General features: G+C 39.9%; 1 protein-coding gene across 1 annotated transcript in view; it reads right to left on the reverse strand.

Annotated features, from left to right (window-relative positions):
- SYNE1 (spectrin repeat containing nuclear envelope protein 1) overlaps nucleotides 1–17,339 on the reverse strand; it is a 497,459-nt gene that overhangs the window by 142,845 nt on the left and 337,275 nt on the right. The window contains exons 96-98 of the mRNA XM_058289685.2: nucleotides 15,263–15,457; nucleotides 14,105–14,278; nucleotides 11,799–11,990 (exon numbers count right to left, since the gene is read on the reverse strand). Of these exons, the coding sequence (XP_058145668.1) occupies nucleotides 11,799–11,990; nucleotides 14,105–14,278; nucleotides 15,263–15,457 (561 nt within the window). The remainder of the gene's footprint in view (nucleotides 1–11,798; nucleotides 11,991–14,104; nucleotides 14,279–15,262; nucleotides 15,458–17,339) is intronic.

The following is a 17,339-nucleotide window of genomic DNA, read 5'->3' on the forward strand; positions in this document are numbered from 1 at the left end:
CATCTTGGGCTGCAGGACTTGACCAACTACAGCTAACTCAACCCCCAAGGCACGTAAATGGGCAGATGGCCTCCTCCCAGAAAGTGCTCTTCATAAAAAAATCCTTCAATGTGTACCCTACTGGGGCCCTCAATTTGAATTTTTCCGATTTTGTGTGAATCTGTCGTTCTTATAGGTAAAATTATAGATCACTCTACAGCATTAATAGGCTCTGCTCATGTAAGAAAAATCTTTGCCTTTCAAAGTCACGTAATACAGCGCATTCTGGAAAGAAAATAATTTAATTGCAAACCCATTTGATGACCATTTCACAAACGCCTCAAGTTAATTGAGACAGTGATGTCATCAACATGGCGACTTAAACAGCCCTTGAAAAAGCCTCCCCAGAGGTTCAGCAAATAAAAGGGCAAATTCCACCTGCTTTGAACTCTGGAGCGCAGTAGGGACGGAGGAAGACTCCACAAATGCTGAATCGAAGAAACAGAGAAATCTTAGGTTGAAGTCCAATCCCAGACCACTGGTCAGTTGCCATATGCCCTCTCCCCCCTGGGTCTGGCCCGGCTAGAGAGCCACAAAGGGGCAGCGAGCTGAGGCCCCTCTCACCACGAGACTGCAGAGGGCATCACGGCAGTGGCTTGAGTCCACGTATATGCAGCCTCAGGGACCTAAGTCAGCCAAGGCCCAGGGGGTCTGCGGGCTGCTGAGAGGTGCTGCACAGAAAAGGACCCTCAGAGGGTTAAGAAAAAGAGAGGTAATGCCCTCGGAAGGCTGGTAAGAACGGTTGTGGCCAATCCTGCTTCAGTCAGCTGGATCACCTGAAGACAAAACAGACTTCTGAAGTGACCCACCTTTCTGGATTGATCCTACCTGGCTCCCCAGGGCGGGATACCCTCAGGGAAAGAACCTGAGGCAAGAAAGTCTCACAGAGAAGATAAAGTAGGGGAATGGGACTCAAACAGAGTAACTCCTAACAGACCTACTAATCAGAAGGTCAAATGCTAAAAGAAAAAAGAGACTCTGACAGCAGCAGGAGAAAAGCAGTTCATCACATAAAAGTGTTCCTCAAGAAAATTATGTGGGGGAGTGGGTGCAGCTCAGTGGTTGAGCACCTGCTTCCCATAGACGAGGTCCCAGGTTCAATCCCCAGTACCTTCTTAAAAATAAATAAGTATATGCTGGTTTCTAATCAGAAGCATGGAGGCAAGAAGGCAGTGGTATGATATATTTAAGGTACTAAAAGAAAAACTGCCAGCCCAAAATTCTTTATCCAGCAAAACTGCCCTTCAAAAATTAGGGAGAGCTAACCCAGAAAAGGCACTGGATAAAATTCAGCATCCTTACTTGATAAAAATCACAGAAACATAGGAATAGAAGGAAACTTCCTCAATGTGATAAAGGGCATTTATGAAAAACCCATGGAGGAGCGGATGTAGCTCAAGTGGTTGAGCACCTACTTCCCATGTAGGAGGCCCTAGGTTCAATCCCTGGTACCTCCAAAACAAACAAAAAACAAAACCCATGGCTAACATCTTACTCAATGGAGAAAGACTGAAAATTTTCTCTCTAAGATCTAGAACAAAACAAGGATGTTCACTGTCACCACTGCTATTCAACGCAGTACTGGAAGTTCTGGCAAGAGAAAACAGGCAAGAAAGAGAAATAAAAGGCATCCGAATTGAAAGGGAAGAAGAAAAATCTCACTCTTTTCAGATGACATGATCTTATATATAAAAAGTCCCCCAAAAAATTGATAACAAAGCTACTAGAGTTAATAAACAAGTTCTACAAAGTAGCAAAGTAGAAGATCAACAAGCAAAAATTAGTAGTGCTATTATATACTAGTAATGAGCAAGCTGAGGAGGAAATCAAGAAAAAAATTACATTTATGATAGCAACTAAAAGAATCAAATATCTAAGAATAAATTTAACCAAGGATGTAAAGGACTTGTACACAGAAAACTACAAAACATTCCTAAAGGATATCAAAGACAACCTAAATAAACAGAAGTACATTCTGTGTGCATGGACTGGAAGATTAAGTATCATTAAGATGTTAATTCTACCCAAGATGATTTACTGATTCAATGCAATCCCAATCAAAATTCCAACAGCCAACTTTGCAGAAATAGAAACACCAATTATCAAATTTATTTGGAAGGGTAAGGGGCCCTGAATAGCCAACAACATCTTGAAAAGAAGTTGGAGTACTCACTCTTCCTGACTTTAAACATATTACAAAGCTACAGTGATTAAAACAGCATGGGTATTGACACAAGGATAGATACACTGATTAATGGAATTAAATTGAGAGTTCAGAAATAGACCCTCACACCTATGACCAAATGATTTTTGACAAGGCTGCCAAGTGCACACAATTGGGAAAGAATACCCTCTTCAACAAATGATCCTGGGAGAACTAGAAATCCATATTTAAAAAATGAAAGAGGACCTCTGTCTCACACCATATACACAAATTAACTAAAAATGGATCAAAGACCTTAATGTAAGAGCCAGGGCTATAAAATTCCTGTAAGACAATGTAGGGAAGCATCTTCAGGATCTTGTATTAAGCAATAGTTTCTTAGAATTCACACCCAAAACAGAGGCAATGAAAGAAAAACTAGATAAATGGGACCTTTAAGTTTTAAACTTCTGGGTATCCAAGGACTTTTTCACAAAAGCAGAGACAACCCAGTCAATGGGAGAAAAATATTTGGAAACTTCATATCTGATAAGAGTTGAATATCCAAAATACATGAAGAAATCCTACAACTCAGTAATTAAAACACAAACAACCCTGTTTAAAAATCAGCAGAAGACTTGAATAGACATTTCTCCAGAGAGGATATACAAATGGCTACAAAGCACATGAAAAGACATTCAACATCACTAGCTATTAGGGAAATGCAAATTAAAACCACCAGATATCACTTCACACCCACTAGAATGGCTACAATTAGAGAAACAAATATTTACAAATGTTGGAGAGGATGTGGAAAAATAGGAACCAGTCTTTGCTGGTGGGATCATAAAATGATGCACCCCCTGTGGAAGACAGTTTTGCAGCTCCTCAGAAAGCAAACTAGAGAATGATCATATGTCCCTGCAGTCCTGCTACTAGGTATATACCCAGAAAAATTGAAAGCGAGGTCTCGAACAGATAATTTTCCACCAGTATGCATAGCGGCGTTATTCACAATTGCCAGATGGAAGCAACACAAGTGCACATCAATTGATGACTGGATAAACAAAATGTGACAGATCCATATAATATATTACATCAGAGTATTATTCTGATATAAAGGGAATGATGTCCTGATGCATGCGACAGCATGGATGAACCTTGAGGACATTGTGCTGATGAAATAAGCCAGATACAAAAGGACAAGCAGGAGGTGGACTTGGCCCAGTGGTTAGGGCATCCGCCTACCACAAGGGAGGTCCACAGTTCAAACACCAGGCCTCCCTGACCCATGTGGAGCTGGCCCATGCGCAGTGCTGATGCGCACCAGGAGTGCCCTGCCACGCAGGGGTGTCCCCCGCATAGGGGAGCCCCACGCGCAAGGAGTGCACTCCCTAAGGAGAGCCACCCAGCGTGAAAGCAAGTGCAGCCTGCCCAGGAATGGCGCTGCACACACAGAGAGCTGACACAAGATGACGCAACAAAAAGAAACAGATTCCCGTGCTGCTGACAGCAACAGAAGCCGACAAAGATGACGCAGCAAATAGACACAGAGAACAGACAACCAGGGTTGGGGGTGGGTGGAGAGAAATAAATAAATAAATATATCTTTTAAAAAAAAAAAAAAAGGACAAGCAGATGCCCACTGTGTACATATCATATGAGCTCACAGATATGAAATAATTAGAATACGCAAACTCACAGAGTTAGAATCTAGAATACAGGTCACCAGGGGCTGGATTGGGGTAGAGATTGGGGAGTTAATGTGTAATTAGTACAGGTATTCTATGCAGGTTGAGAGTAAAGTTTGGAAACGGATGGTGGTGATGGTAGCTCAATATTTTGAGTGTACTTAACAGCCCTGAATTACATATGTGTATGTGGTTAAAAGGGGAAAGTTTAGGTTGTATATGTTACTAGAATAAAAATTATAAGAATTTAGTGGATCCTATTACAAAGAATGACTATAGTTAGTAGTACAAGAATAAAAATGTTCCTTCTTGAATTTTAATAAATGTATCACACTAAGGCAAGGTATTTATAATAGGGTGGTATATGGGGAAAACTACACCTAGTGTAAACTACAGACTATATTTTCAACATTCTTTCATTGGTTGAACAAAGGAACCGGAGTAATGCACAGTGTCAACATTGGGGGGGTATATGGGAATACTGTATTTTTTACATGACTTCTGTAAACCTACAACTTCTCTAATTAAAAAACTACAATAATAATTTTTTAAAAACAGGATGCTCAGTGAAACTCACAAGACACGAAGTATAATACCACATATTGTATGATTCCATTTATATAAAATGTAAATATAAGTAAATCTATACAGACAGAAGTAGATTAGTAGTTATACAGGGCCGGGGAAGGAAAGCATGATTGAGAAGTGACTGCTAAGGAGTATGGGTTTTTCTTTTTGGAGTAATGAAAATTTTCTGAAACTGACTGTGGTGATGAACGCACAACTCTGTGATTCTACTAAAATCCCCTAATACACTTTGGATGGATTGCTTTGGTATGTGAATATATCTCAATAAAACTGCTTACACATAAAAAGCAAATTGAGCCTCTAAAGTTAACTGGTGTGATAAATAAGGGTGAGAGATCTCTGAAAAGGTGTTCAAAAGTAATCTGCTATTATTTCTACCACCATACCCTCCACTGCCATGTCACAAAACCACTGCCATGACCCACTCAATCCACTGCTATTGACCCACTTCCATGAACTATTGCGATGAACCACTGCATCAAACCACTGCCACGACCCACTCAGTCAATCCACTGCCACAACCTAGAGCCACAAACCTCTGCCATCAACTCATTGCCATGACCCACTGCATTAACCCACTGCCATGACCCATCACTACCCCTTTGCCGCTGTCACTGCTGGTTTGATAAAATTTGACTAAAGGAGAAAGACAGAATTACCTATCACCTACCTAAGCTTGAGAAGTTTCTTTCCTGACTGATGACTCTCAGTGGGATGAAGGCCCTAAAATGCTGCACATCTCAACGGGACCATACTGCAGTAATGACAAATCACATAATTTTAATATAGCTCATGCCCTAAATATTTATTAAACACCCACTATGTGCCAGACCCTGTTCTAAGAACCGGGGTCTTCTCCTGGTGGGAAGAAAGACAACAAGCCCATAAATGAGGTACGTGGAGACGGCAATAGGGGCCACAAAGATAAGGAAGCTACGTCATGGGCTAAGAAAGGTCAGAGGTGGCATCTCCAGAGGAGAAGACGATTGCACTGAGCTCTAAATAAGGAGAAACCATCAGCAGGGCACATTCCAGGGGAAGGGTATTCCAAGCCCAGGAAGCAGCTGGTGCAGATCCCAGGGTGAAGGGCCCTTGGCATTTTAAAGAGAGCAATGGCTGTAAGGAGGCCAGGTGGCAGAGTGGTCTGGCATTTAGAGGCTGCTTCTGGAGAAGGGTCATCCTATGCTCTAGTTGTGTAGCTGCCACTCCCTTGCCCTTTGGTTCCTCCTCGCCAAATCTGACCACCAAAAGTGGGATCCAGCCGCTCCAGCTCAACTGGCCTAATTTCACACAAATACCACCACCGCCAACCCCACTTATTCACAGAATTTTACACAAACCAATACAAGGAAATGGATGGGTCTGTTTAGCCTTCTGTATTTCTCGGGAGAATCTCACAACTGTAAAATGTATGAGATAATGGACTTTGCAATGTTGGGCTCAGTGCTTGAAGCTCAATGAACTGAAGGAAACAGTGAAATCTATAGGCTGCAGATTCTGAGGCCTCCTGAGCTCTCCCTGAAGGGGCCTGGGAAATCGTCACAGATGGAAGCCCACAAATTTCTGTATGTAATAGATTTCCCCCCTCTCCTACCTAAAGAGCAGGTTCTGGAAGATCCTGGCTCTTCCAGAAATCAGCAAGCACCAGCATGGAATGACCCTAGAGAGGTCAAGGGATGATGCTGAAAGTTGTTCCCATCAGAACTGCTCCAGCTGGCCAAGTACTGGCCCTGGCCCGGCTCACCCCTCACCACCACCCCTCTCCCCCACCCCACCCCAGTGGCCTGCCGACACCCCCTTTTGGGGCCTCTTCCTCTCTGTGTCACTCTTCATCAATGGTTTCTTTGCAGAGCCCAGCCTGCAGGGTCCCTGAAAGCACTACCCCAAACCTTGCCTCTCCTTGGGTGACTACTCTCTAAGAGCCCTTCTTTCAAATCCTCCGTTGCAAAGGGTATGCTTAGAAAAATGACCACTGAAGTCTTAGGTTGTAAGAACAGCTTGGCTATTTTTACAGGTACAAACAAATATTCAGGTTCGAAGACATAAAGTCTAATAAGGGGAGATCTAGCTGACTAATTGAATCCCCAGCTTTAGAGAAACACAATCAAGCATCACGGAAAGCAGACACCCTGTGTCCATATTTCCCATGTAGTTAGGCTTGGTTTTTCCATTAAGGGAATTTTTCTCTGGTTGATGAAACATTTAAGATTTGGACCACAGAAAGCAAAACAACAACAAAAATAATAATCATTCAGAATCCAGTTCAAATGCCATTCCTTTTTCCCCAGGGGTGAGAAGGCATAAAATAATGGTAATTACTTCCTTTGAGGTTTTATATTCAGGGAATAGAAAAGAAAGTCTACTGTCACCACAGTCTCCACTGGGTGGGGCTACACATAAACAGTTTATTTTGGAAAGATTAGAACAGTAGCCACTGTCTTCAGGAACATTCCTCGGAAGATCCGTGAGGACTGGGAAATGCTAAATATGAAACCAAACGTTTCTTTAAAAAGCACTTTGTTTATTTAGGACAAACCCCACATTCCCTTGATGGATGGAAATGTGCGAAAACAGCTTAAGCTTCTGGAGAAGAAAGATAGCATGCGATTGCAGAGAGTCTATGTCGATTCATATATAAAAGTAGTAGTCTCGGGGGAAACTAAAGGGATGGTTGATACACATGCAAGTCCAATTAGTTAAAAAGAATGGAGTGATAGATGTCACCATCTTACAGATCCCACAGCTATGAGAAATTTGGGGCATGTAAGATTTCCGAGCCATGAAAATCCCAATTAAAGGGCACCTGCATTCAATCGAAGACTTTTCTCCTGATTAACTTTACTTAATTTCAACTCCAAATTATTTTAAATTTTCTATGTGAAGGGCAATGATTTTTAACAGGGCAATAACATATAAATGGGCTCCTTTTATTCCTAGGGGTGGGAAAATAATCTCCTCAGCAACATCTAATTATACAACAACTCCATGAATACATCTCGTATCCTGGAAACTTCCCTGGATTTAAGATGATGCGATTGGTAGACAGTTTAAAAATAAACAACAATCAATTTCAGCTCAGCAAAACGCTACCATATTTACAATCTTTCCACAGTATCCTGAGGAAAGCTTACACTTCTGAGCAGACTCGAGACCACTCAGGTTAAAGAATTCCCGTGGCCACTGGCACGACCTGTGGGGCGTGAGCCTACTCTGCCCTGTCCAGCCTTGGCACAGATCAGGGTTTCCCTTCCTCCAGAAGAATGAGGTCTGGAAACAGTGAGCTGGTCTTATTCATTACAATAATCACTGCTATTTGAACATTTGCTGTGTCCAGCATTATTTGCATGAAAATTCTCAGGGCAATTTTTTTTTTTTTTTTTTTTTTTACATTCCATATTATTAGTATCCCTTTTTCACAGCCAAGGTCACGCATCTGTAAGAAATGTTGAGGGTGGGTCAAGGATCCTGCCCCAGGTCCCCTGGTGAACAGTTGGTAGAACCAAGATGGAAGACATGCCAATGGCAGGTACAAAGAGGTGACCAAGGCTATGTGGTTTGTGGCCATGTTTGGTTTGGCACACAATTTTAAAATTTTAGAATTGAATACCAGCATTTAAAAACTGGGAGACTTCAGATAAAAATCTAAAATTCCCCTTTTTTGTGAAAAACTGGAAGATCTAGCAAGGCCACCTGTGAAGTCTTGGGTCATAGCGACAGGAGCTAGCAGCTACTGCTTTGACATGAGACCAGTGGCCAAAGTCCTGACAAGGGCTGCTTCCTTCACTCATAGCCCCTGCCCCTCAAGTCTTGGGATTTGTGGGAAAGCTTTCTCTTCGTTTTGGCTCCTTTAGAAATTAAATTAATCCCTGCACCACCACTAAAAAAGAAACAAAAAAGCTTCATCTTTAGACTGATGGTACCTTTTTATGAAACTAACTTTATGGCAAGTATGGAAGTTTGCTGCATACTTTTATAGTTAGAAAATCATTCTACTTTAGTTCAATGCTAATTATTTTTTTCAAGTGATGACAGCACATTTTTATACTACTTCTATCAAATAAAGTCCATGGTTTAATTTAGGATTCACTGTTTACGTAGTGTAATTTCGTGAATGTTTTTAAAAATTTTTATTGTTACAGATATACAATCAAACGTTTCCCCTTTTAATCATATGCAGATATATATCTCAGTGCTGTTAATTGCATTCACTGTGTTGTGCTACATCACCACAATCCAATGTTTAGTATTTTTAACATGTTTCTGTCTGCTTTGATTCATAATGCCAGATTGCATGTGCATTTTAAAGTTTATACATTTAAAGTGAAAAGTTGTATCTGGGTTTTATTTGCATTTATTTATCCAACACGCAGTGTAAACATTTTTTTTCTTGAGTGTTGGCCATCTGTATGTCTTTTTCCTTTAAACTGTCTCTTCATATCTTTTGTCCATATTTTTAAGAGGTGATCTTTTACCTACTGATTTATAAAAGATTTGTGGAAATTAAGGGAATCAATTCCTTGTCGTGTGAATGATATAATTTCTTCTCTGTTTGTCTATGTCTTTAAACCCTGAGATTTTTTTTCTTTTTTCTTTTTTTCTTTTGGTCATACGTAACTTTTCACTTTAAGAAAGTATAAAATTCTGAGTCTGGGGTCGACAAGCTAAGATTCTCCCCAACCTCGGGATTAAAACGCAAAACAAAACATACATCTAGTACTCTTCAGGTTTAATTTTCACATTTAATTTATTGTATCATATTCAAGTGATTAGCTTATTGCTTTATTATTATTTACAAAGCAAGTAATATTTTACCCACAGATTTGAAATGTAACCATAAACACATCAAACTCTCTTATATACTGGGGTTTCTTTCTGGACTTATTAATTCTGTTTATTTTTGTTTTTGTTCATCTATTTATTGTGCCAGTGTCAATTTTAATTATTATAGTATGGTATTTTAATATATGGTAAGATGAATAACTCCTCATAACTCTACATTTTATAGTTATTTTATACGTTTATTTTTCAGGTAAATTTCAGTATTATTTTACCACATTTCAAACCTAAGCAGTTAGGATTTTAGTTCAGAATATCTTAAATTTATGTATTAAGAATTGACATTGTGAAATACTATATTTCTATCCCAGAATAAGGCATATCTCTCCATTTTTTAAGTGCTCTTTTATATTATTCATGTAAACTAAAGTATTATTCATTGGGATTCCAAATATTTCAGCTTTTGTGGATATTATAGAAAGAATATTATTTTACATTATTTTTGGCTTATATGGGAAAGTAATCACTTCTCTACTTTATTTTATTTTTTAATAAGCCAATCATCTTACTAAAGTCTTCCATTTCCTCTATTAGTTTTCAGTTGCTGAGGTTTGGTTTTCTAGATTTCTACAGTCATGAGAAGAACAAAGAACTGATAAAATGTAGGTTAGCCCAAATACTCATCATTACACTGAGTAAACAGAGGCAATCTTAGTGAATTCCCATTGAGTTTACACCCAAATATTTATGCCCTGCCAGTGCCTGTATTCAAATACTGTTTCTCTTCCTATTATTAAACTTTATACTTTGAGTGCTGTGTTCTTTTTCCTCCATAAGAAAATTACTCTTGCAATCTCCTTCCCTTCCCATTAACTTTTCACCTACTTAGTCTCTTCAATCTTTATGTAAATGTGTTATTATTATTACTGTGTGTGTGTGTATATATATTATATATATATATTTTGTTATTGTCATGCATACTCCTTTACTCTATCACATAGAATAGTAGCTGGCACATAGTAGTGTCTCAGTAAATATTTGCATAATTTTCTGTGTTGTCTAAAAGTAATAATAGTATCTAATTTGTGGCTTTTAAACAAAGACAGAATTGCCATCCTGGACAATTATAGGTTATAAGCTGTATGATGAGAAACCTAAGTCAAAATGTTCTAAGGTTCTTAAATTAGGTATATAGGATAAAACTAGAGGGAAGACCCAAATAAGAAACCAAAAAAAAGCACTCACTTAAACCAAAGATTGAAAAAGGAAAAAGGAGAATAGAAAGAGGAGGAAAGAAATAGAAAACAAAACTAAGATAGAGGAGCCCAAATATGTCAATAAATACAATAAATTTACATGAACTTAACTTGTCATTTAAAAGCCAGAGATTTTCTAATTAGATAAATGTTTTATAAGAAACAAACCTAGGGAAGCAGATTTGGCTCAACTGACAGAGCGTCTGCCTACCACATGGGAGGCCCAGGGTTCAAACCCAGGGCCTCCTGACCCATGTGGTGAGCTGGGCTACGTGCAGTGCTGATGTGTGCAAGGAGTACTGTGCCATGCAGGGGCGTTTCCCCGCATGGGGGAGCCCCCCACACAAGGAGTGCGTCCCTCAAGAAGAGGCACCCTGTGCAAAAAAAAAAAAAAAAAGGCAGCCTGCCCAGGGGTTGCACTGTACACATGGAAAGCTGACACAGCAAGATGACACAACAACAAAAAAAGAGACACAGATTCCCCATGCCACTGCCAAGAATGCAAGCAGACACAGAAGAACATATAGTGAACGGACACAGATAGCAGACAATGGACGGGGTGGGGAGGGGAGAGAAATTTTAAAAAAAGAAAATTACTTAAAAAAAACAGAAACAAACCTAAAACCTAAAGACACAGAAAGATTGAAATCAAAGAAAAAATGAAAAGCTTTAGCACCAGGAGACAAAAATCATTATTAGGAAACACATGCTAAAAATAAAACACAATTCATCTGAATATATAATGATGCTTAAATTGTGAGCACTCAATAAAATCATCTGAATATATCTCAAAAGTAGAATGTAAGAGAAATAGATGAAAAAGTGCCATAGGCTATTTCCTTCAATCCACATTTCTATGTTTAAAATTTTTAAGAATGGTGTGTTTGCTAGATTTTGGTAATGATTTTCATTTTCTTTCCCTTTCCCACACTGCAGTCTTTGGGTCTATGGAATCAAACAGTGCTCACAAGTCCTATTAGAAAATCTTTGCCAAAGTCAGAGTGTAAATTAAAACAGCACGCTAACCCTTTAGGGCAGTGTTTCTTAACCTTTTTGGTTCCTTGGACCCCTATGCCAATGAGGTGAAAACCACAGACCTCTAACTAAGTCCACACTACACTGTGTATTATTTAATAGATCTATCACACCCGCGCCACCAGGGCCCCACAAGAATAACGTTTTCTTGAATTTCAGTTCTAGCTCACCAAGCCCTTGCTAAGAGCCCCTGCTTTAGTGTACTGGGTTCATCCATCAGTCCAGCCCATTCCCCAGCCTCTTCCAAGAGGCACAGGGCGCCGCCCTCACCTGAATGGTGAGCTGCTTGTCGTGCAGGGCTCTCTGCAACTCCAGGAGACTTCCCTTGAGCGTCCTCAGCTTTCCCGCAAGCTGCTCGGCCTCGTCCTTGGTGTGAGTCTTGCCCTCCAACAGCAGGCTTTCGTTATGGACCGAGAGCTCTGACAAGGCCATCACCTTCTGCTCGATTTCCACCAGCATGTACTGGAGCAACAAAAATAAGGACGAAGTCCACCAATCCCACCCGCCTCGGTGGGAAGAGTGTCCCACACCGAGACACAGCCCTCCCTCGGTCCTCCACCAAATGGACAAGTTTCCTTATTTCTGTTCCTAGTTGTTCTACAGCCTTAAAGAATAGGATACAGATTTCTTTTTAATTCCTGAACCTTCTTGATGATTTTTTCCTCTCTCTCTTTTAAAATGAGATACTACCCAATGAAACATTTTCTTCTTTTAGGAGGGCAAGTAGTTATGGAAAACATTTTATATTGACAACATCAGGGGAAAAGACCATTGGCTTAGCATTATTCCATTATTTGAGAGTCATATGACGGCACTGATGGCTAACAACAATAATGAGATCACACAGCAGCTAGTCTTTTCTGGTCAATTCAAAGAAGAACCTCACTTTCAAAAACTGATAACTTTGTGTTGATGTTTTGTTTCAGTTAGCTGCTCTTATTTCTGATTTTTTCTTAATATGGTATATTTTTCACTTTTCATCTCTGAAAGTTTCCTTAAAAGTTTACTTTCACTTTCTGTGACAACTGAGTGCTACAGGGTTTTCCTGTTTTCTTGTCTGCAAGCTAAGATTAAAAGGTAAAACAAAACCAGTCAAACAAAATAAACAAAAACTGTAACATTTTCTACATAAACCTATCATTCCAATTTTATAGTCCTTGACTCTGAACTCTCTGAAATATACTAATTTATATTTAATCACTAATTTATGTATGACAAATATTTTATTCTCCTATACAAAATCAGAATTACTGTCATCAACCTTTAAGAATATAGCTTTAAACCAAAAAAAAAAAAAAAAACAAGAACTAAATAGAAGTTCTATTCTTTTAACAAGATGAGCCTTAACAGATGCTTTCCTGAGGATTAGCCTAATGAAATTAACAGGATTCTGCCTAGGGCTGACTCCCCTTTGGCACAGCAGGTGCAATACTCACAGCCCATGGTACTTCTGGAGGCCCATGACTATGCTTTAATTTCAGTTTCTTTCAAAATCAAAGAAAAAATGGATATAAAGACAAATGATTATATAGCAATGAATCTACCTTGGATTATAATTGTCTTTATACCAGTGCAGTTGTAAAATATATTTTTTAATAATTTTCATGGAGGAGGAAGGGATCCCCAAAGGCAAACTGCCCAGGTCCCCAAAAGTCATGCTGTGGTCCTGATTTTATGTAACAGCCACAATTATAATCATATAAAACATAATGTAATTGTCTGCAATTGGCTCAACTACCAGGTATTAATTGAAAGAAGAGCTAGTGTTCATTTACGTAATCTAATATACATCTAGTTTCTTAAACTATGGCCCAAACACCATTTTACCTAATAAAATGCTGAAATATCTTATCTGGTAGTTCTATATTTACATTATTGAGGAAGCGCACAACTGTTTCCCAAAACGACTGTACCATTTTACATTCCCACCCGCAATGTAAGACAATTCCCATTTCTTTACATCCTTGCCAACAATTGTAATTACCTGGTAATTACACTTCTAGGTATACACCCTAAAGAATTAAAACAGGGACACAAACAGATACATGTACACTGATGTTCATAAAGGCATTATTCATGATAGCTGAAAGTGGAAGCAACACAAGTACACCTTAACACTGAATGGATAAATAAAAAGTGGTATACACACACAATGGAACATTAGTCAGTTCTAAAAAGGAATGCAGCTCCACGCTACATGGATGACCCTGGGGGATATCATGTCGAGTGAAATAAAGCCAGACAAAAAAGGACAGATATCGTGTGATTCCACTTTTATGAAGTAACTAGAGTAAGCAAATTCAAAGACAGAGTGTAGATTAAAGGTCGCCCCGATCTGGGCGGTGGGGTGGGGAAATGGGGAGGTATTGCTTCACGAGTTCAGAGCACGTGTTTGGGTGATGGGAAAGTTTTGGAAGGAATGGTGGTGATGGAAGCACGACACTGCTCATGGGATCAATGCCACTGAAGTTGACAATTCAAAGTGGTTAAAATGGGAAATTATGTATACTACCACTATATGTATATATAACCCCATGCTTCGTGAGGCTGGACTGTTTCCCTGAGACTAACTGTACCTGGCAGTCCACCAGCTGGGCTTCCATGCCCATGGGCTCCGTGGCAGTAGCCAGCGCACTGTCTAGCGTGGCCTTGGTGCTCAGAAGCCAGTGGCCCAGCTCGTCAGCTTCGCAGCGGTACCTCTGCAGCGCCTGCTCCTGCCTCTGCTCCTCCAGCTGCTCGTTCAGCTTCTCCTAATGAAAGGAAGAATAACATCACACAAGTTCCCTCCCGAAAAGCCATCGAGATTCTACTGCCACCACGACACAGCTGTGGCTCATGCTAATCCTATCGTAGGTAAAACTAGGACGCACTGACGCTCCCAACCATAAAGCAACAGGGCTAACTGACTTGTGGCAGGATACGCAGCGAAGTGAAATATTACCCAGTCATTAAAATATTCACGAGGACTATGCAGCAGCACAGGAAATGTTGTGATGTAGTGTCAAATTTTAAAAAAAGACTCTAGAAGTTCATCTGTGCTTTGTATAGAACTACATCTAATCATCCTATTATAATAAAATGTATTAAGAACCTGCTCTGTGCCAGAGAAGGTGCGAGGACCTGGCACTGTAAGAGGGACACTGCAAAGGTGCCTCCAGTCTAACCCCATGATAGGAAAGGCAGTGCAGACATCATATAGGCTCATGACCGAGAATTACAAGAGCACAAAGAAAAAGAAAAAGAGCTGATTTTCTATCACACGTGGTTGTTGCCACAATTCATCTCTGTATTAAGGAATATTTAAATTAATAACACGAGAACCATAATTGGTTCTCATGAATTAATGTGCCTGAATTGGCATACAGTGACAGGCAGGATTTGTTCTTCATAGTATTAGGAATAGTGGGAATTATTCCTAAAATGGTCCTAAATATTTAAACATGGCAAACCGTTACGCAAACCTTCCACAATTATTCCTCATAGCAGGCAAGTCTACCATGTATTTGCTTTCTTTCCACATTCTCAATATTTCATGCACGAAAGGAGTCAGAAAGGGGTGAAAGGACATATTCACGGCTGACTGACTCAATACTCCTTTCACAAACCATTCGTGAAACACAGTGACGGCTTCTTTCACGCAAAATGTCGGACACCTACGAAACCCAAATACTTGTTAACGCAACTTTAACAGTTAATTCAGAAACGAGGGGCGACGTCATAGAGTTCCTCATTACCTCCAAAAGCTGCTGCTTCCCTGACGCTTTCATCTTGATGGTGGACATTCTCTCGGCTAAGACAGTGAGAGTGGACTGCAGGGCCAGCTGGTCCGTGGGGTCAGATGCCAGGGACCTGGACACCAGCTCGTCCGCCAGAGAAGACTGGAGCTCATTGATTTCATCTTGAAGCATGAGGATCTCGTCCATCAAAGCCTGTAGGAAAGACTGTGGAATCACACTCTTGCCTTTATTTTTTTGGACTGAGTAATCATTCAAACTAGCCGAGTCTCTTCTGAGTTGATTTAGCTCACGATATTTCACTGGGAAGACACTGAACCAGCGGAGAGGGAGCCTGCTAAGCTAACGTGTTTCAAAAGAAAGTATCAGGCTGGTGATCAGACATTTCTGACTTCCAAACGATTTCTGTCCCTAATTTAGGTGCGCTTGAACAAGCTAATTCATCTTTCTGGTTCTTGATAGGTGCGTCCCTAATATGAGAGAGGTATACTCAGTTATCTCTAAGAGTCTACAGTTCTAGGTCAAAACTCATATTCATCCCTTTCTTTCTTGACATCGCTTTTCCTAGGGAAATGTCCCACTCCAAATACCTCCAAGTCTGAAACAAGCACAATGTTTTAATCCAAAGCCCACACTATACAAACCACATTACTTAAGGTAAAAGCCATATTACACCAAACCCACATTATACATCCTAGAAGGGAGAAATCTTGGATGCACTCCTTATTTTTCTCCTTTGCAAGGTTCTCCCTCTATACCCAACTCTAAATTTGAAGTTTCTCAGGGCTAATTTCCAGGCCCTCCTTTCTCTCTTCAGTTTTTCCCTGCATGATACCATCCATTCTCAAGGCTTTACATGCTTTCTAAAAGCCAGTGATTGTACATTTTGAACGGATTGCATGGCATGTGGATATATCTCAATAAAACTGCTTTTTAAAAAGATTAATTCTATCATTAGACTTTCAGAATGATCAGTAACAACAGCTCATTCCAAATTCTATTTTCTTTGAGATCTTAACATTGGTTAAGATACAAAAAACAAAAGCAAAAAACTCTGAGGTTTATTCTCAGCATCTAGGGTTACTGTAGCAAATAACAAGATGCACAAAAAAAGTCATCCCAGGATGACGGCTCTTCAAGGCCTTACCACTCAGAGAATAGCCACCATCAGCTTATGGACCATGTAAGTCTTAAGATTAAATCCATTGCTCAACTTAAAACAGGCTAATGGGAAAGGCACCCCACCCGAATCCAGGAGATTCAGACAGTGTTTAGAGGAAAACTATAGGAATGAGGTTACCTCTTTAAAGAAAACATTGATACTTCTAAGACAGCGTTGGGCAAAGAAATGACAACAAAGCATTTCTATTGAATTTTGGGTATGATACAAAAAAAAGCATACTGGACTTTCTCGCCCCCCTTTTGTTGGAATTTAGAAATAGTAATTCAAGGATAGCGCTTGGGATTTTTAAAGGACCCTTCCAGAAGCTGAGGACAAATTTAGATATTGTGATACCATCATTCTTTCCATGTGGGCAGCTCTGCCCCAGATTTTTATGGAACTTAAGACACAGGCAGCAAAAGTTGGCAAAAGCAGGTCAACGGAAAATGTTAGATTTTGAAAGAGGTGAGAATTACACTGAATTAGAGATTATTTATCTTTCCCTCCCTTCCATTAGAGCATGAATCTAACTGTTAAGCCCCAGAGATGGGTAATCAACATGGAATTAGCTATATTAGCTATATCCCCTCACTGATAACATGTTAGCACTTCCATAGGTCGTGAGGTTGGCGTTATACAAGAAAGTCACTGATTCATTTCTGATTTATGCTTAGCATAAACTTCCAATTTTCACCATTAAATCCCTTGAACAAAATCCTAACTTTGTTCTGCATTCAGTCTATGCATGTTTTCATACTAATGACAGACAGACAGGGTGGTGGTGGTGATTGGGAAGCAAATCCGCATTTTCAATTTAAGAGCTCCAGTATGCCAAGGCAGGCTGCCAGGGTTCTGCTTTCATGCAGTTCCTAGATCTTCTGGGACCCAACGAAGGGTCTTTGGAGCTGTGGCCAG

This window comes from Dasypus novemcinctus, chromosome 28 (genome assembly GCF_030445035.2).
Source record: "Dasypus novemcinctus isolate mDasNov1 chromosome 28, mDasNov1.1.hap2, whole genome shotgun sequence".
NCBI classification, from domain to species: domain Eukaryota; kingdom Metazoa; phylum Chordata; class Mammalia; order Cingulata; family Dasypodidae; genus Dasypus; species Dasypus novemcinctus.